Here is a 3,900-nt window from a genome sequence, read left to right as displayed (position 1 = left end):
GACGGAGGAGTATTTTATTTGAATTTTTAATTGATTGTCATAATTTTAGTAACTTTATTCTCTGTGACTGAAGTAAAAATCTTATTTTGCAATAGCTGCAAGCGTTTCTTGAGAGAGGGCATTGAGGGGAGCCGAGTCATTATTGCTGTGATGATAAAAGTTGTAATTGTGGATGTTTAAGTTGGTGCAATCCCAGTTCTTGTTGGGCGATGAATATGATATTGTTTATAGTCACCTTAGGAGGATCCTACGGAATTTTACGTGAATTGGATGGTTAGGAAAAGTACTACTGCTCTTATTACACCTGTTTCTCTGGCCTTTGTCCAACAAGATGAACGATTTTTAGGTCAGCATCATTATTGTGACTAGTCTTTATGAGATTTTGGTGAAAATTATCTGTAAGGCAAAGTTAGTGCTTGATGAAACGACTAGCAAAATTAGAGTGTTTTTGTCAGTTTTGTAGTTCAATACCTCACTTCACTTTTCCTCTCCAAATTATGATGTTGATCAAGTATTTCTCTCTGTATCTGTTTGTTTGTATGTTGTGTTGATGGTCAAAGTGTGAGGTTGGTTACTATGTTCGGTGCTTCTTTGAATATGTGAGAAGTTTTGTCATTTTGCTTCTTAATAAAAAGATCTGTCTTGGGGTGGGATTTGGTGTAACTTGCCTAGAGAGTAGAGGGTAAAGGGGTGGTGGGTCGTAAGGTGCCATTACTGAATTCTAGTTGGTGGAACGGGAGGTTTAAAGTGCTATTTACTCCTGCCTTAATAACTAGGTGGTAATTGTTGAATTGCTACTTATCTCAGTTGTGTTTTAGAATTTGGTTAATTATTGGGAAATCTATTTTAAAATGTCTTCGACTGTTTCTTGTTCAGATATCAGATCAATTGAAGGGCCGTTTCTCCTCGGGATTATCTTTACCTCAAATTTGCGAGAATTTCATAAAAGCAGCTTATGATCCACGTATTGTGGGTATCTATCTCCACATTGAACCACTGAGTTGTGGTTGGGGAAAAGTTGAAGAAATTCGAAGGCACATATTGGATTTTAAGAAGTCAGGTACCGTATAAAGTACATGTTCAAATAACTTTTTACTAGTGTTGAATTGTGCCCTGAAGGAAGGAGAGGAAAAATGATTTGGGGTGCTGACCTTTTCTGGGCCTTGAAATTGGGTAACATAACAAGAATGGACTATATAAAATAATGCCTCATGAGAAGAAGAAGAAGATTATTTTTCGACTTAGAGCTTGTCTGATTCTCATTAACTGCGAAAAAATGAGTTTTGAATAATATTTTTAAGATAATATATGGTTAAAAAGTAGGAAAACATTTTTGGTATACATGTAGAATATTTTATTTTGTGAATATGTGGTTGAAAATGATCATGTAGCAAATGATAAAGTAAATTAATGGGTGTCAAACAGGCCGTTAATATCATTATTGCATTTTAATTATTATGCTTGAATCTCGTGTATTCAATCTTATTTTTACATAGACAAATCTATTTTTCCATCTTTATTGTTTTTTTGAAGTTTAGAATTTTCATTATGTCCCTAGTATTAGGTGACATAATTTTGTTTTATTTTCATTGGTTCATTATTATTACGTGAAATGATTTTGTGTCGGAAAATTATGTTTTTTTACCAAATTTAAATAATATATGCATTATGTTATTACGGACCACATGTTCAAAGACTTCTGGATGTGTCAGTGGCCCTAATAAATACAAATGCATATGCTGGCATATACATTTCAAAGTACTCATTCAGGCACAACTATGGCCTTCCTAGTTTATATTATACTATGTGCAAGCACTCCGTTTGGTTTGAAACTTGTTCAGCTAAATATATAACTAGATAACGCGGCTGCAAGGCAGAGCAAAATATTTTCCAGGAAATATTGGATTTTCGTTTTGCATCATTAAACCAGATTCATTGGCTGAGGTTTCTGTCATGATTACTGAGATTTCTTCAAATTAATGTATAAATTTATTTATTTATTTTTTTATGTAATTTGTAGGTAAGTTCATTGTGGGTTATGTGCCTGCATGTGGAGAGAAAGAATACTACATCGGCAGTGCTTGTGAAGAGCTCTATGCCCCGCCAAGTGCCTACTTTCATTTGTATGGGTTGACTGTTTCAGCATCATTCCTTAGGGGTGAGTTGATTCCAGTGGTTTTCAAAAGTGATCTACTATTTTTTAATATTAAGAAAAGACAAAAGATAGCATCAACCCAGAGACTCTGTATTTGAGGTTAGATGCGGATTGCCAATGTAAGAGCTAATTTGGAGACATCGAAGAAAAAGGAGAAAAGGAAGAAAGAAGTATATTTAATTTGTTAAATAACTAAGGACGACTAAATGTGAACATTGGTGAACCTCTTAAAACATGTCCGAATTTAACTTTCAAGCTAACCTTCAAAAGTTCAAGAGTAAATATTTGAAAGTGATGTCTACATAGTTTGAACCTCATATTAGAATAGGTGATAGATTGGAGTGTCGATTAGAAATTTGAACAAGTTTTAATCTAATGAATTGATAGATCCCAAGCAAAACTGAATTTTATTATAAGAAATTTCACCACTATTTGGTGATTACAAATGGAGTTGACTCTGCTATAAGGAAGGCAGATTACTTTATTAAAAATGAAAGAAAAATAACAAGAACAATGGACATTCGAGAGGTCCACACTCTCCCAAGAAATCTCCCAAATTCCCGATGCCTGTAACGTGCTCCTTCCCCTTATTTATAAATGATTTTCCTTCCTAATTATTGCTGTAATTGTGCTAATTGATGCTGTAATTGAGCAGTTGGTGCTGTAATTGTGCATGTTGCCTTTGCTCAATTCCTGCGCCTTTGGTAAGTTGCTTGGATTGCGGGTCTATCATTACCTCCTCCCATAAATTTCACCTTGTCTTCAAGGTGAAAGGAAGGAAACCGTTGCTTAATCATGTCGTAAGATTCCCCAGTGGCTTCAAGTTGTGGTAGGAAGTGGCTACAAGTGGTGGTAGTCCTTTCCATTGTATTAAAACATCCAAGCCTCAAATGTTGCTACCCAAGTCAGGTCGTACCCAAGTAGTGCCTCTGGTTCAACCAACATTTCCAACTCCTCATTCAATTAGCAAGGCACTTCCTTCACAGCCTGCACTGCTCCCTTTGCTTTGCATAGCTGGGATACATGAAACACAGGGTAAATCTTACACTTCTAAGGAAGAATTAGCTTAAAAGCAATTTGACCAATCCTTTGACCAACTGTAAACGGACCATAAAACCATGGTGCTAACTTCTCGTTAGGTCGTGCAGCTAAGGATTTGCGATGATATGGTCTAATCTTCAGCTATGCTTTTCATCCTCGCCTAAGCTTGCAATAACTGTGATTTCAATTCCTCTAAAACCTGATCCCTTTTAAGGAGTTGTTGTTCTATTGTTGAAACTGGGGTAGATCCTTTTTCGAATTGCAGCAGAACAGGAGGTTTACACTCATATACAACTTGGAAGGGAGTAGTCTTGCTTGCTGTGTGGAAGGATGTGTTGTACCATAACTCAGCCTAAGGCAACCAACTGAACCAAGATTTAGGTCGTGATGAAGCAAAACAGCAAAGATATGTTTCTAGGGTGTGATTTAGTACCTCTGACTATCCATCTGATTGGGGATGGTAAGTCGAGCTACAGTTGAGCTTAGTACCTTGCAGGCGAAATAACTCTTCCCAAAAATGGCTGACAAAGATCTTGTCCCTATCTGATACTATGGAGCAGGGTATCCCGTGTAGACACACCACTTCTTTAACAAAAACTCCAGCCACACTTGTCATCGTGAAAGGGTGCTTAAGCCCTATAAAATGCCTGTATTTGCTTAATCTATCCACCACTACCAAGATTGTATCCATGTTGCTTGATTTT

At 36.4% G+C, this 3,900-nt stretch overlaps 1 protein-coding gene across 1 annotated transcript in view; it reads left to right on the top strand.

Moving 5' to 3' along the window:
- Positions 1–2,268, top strand: part of LOC111376431 (serine protease SPPA, chloroplastic-like) — a 3,732-nt gene extending 1,464 nt beyond the window's left edge. The window contains exons 2-3 of the mRNA XM_022999395.1: positions 877–1,060; positions 2,021–2,268. Coding sequence (XP_022855163.1) covers positions 877–1,060; positions 2,021–2,253 — 417 coding nt within the window. The 3' untranslated portion in view covers positions 2,254–2,268. The remainder of the gene's footprint in view (positions 1–876; positions 1,061–2,020) is intronic.
- The last annotated feature ends 1,632 nt before the right edge of the window (positions 2,269–3,900 follow it).

This window comes from Olea europaea, unplaced genomic scaffold (genome assembly GCF_002742605.1).
Source record: "Olea europaea var. sylvestris unplaced genomic scaffold, O_europaea_v1 scaffold1505, whole genome shotgun sequence".
NCBI lineage: Eukaryota > Viridiplantae > Streptophyta > Magnoliopsida > Lamiales > Oleaceae > Olea > Olea europaea.
The sequence above is the reverse complement of the archived record's forward strand: the minus strand, read 5'-3'. Positions and strand labels throughout refer to the sequence as shown.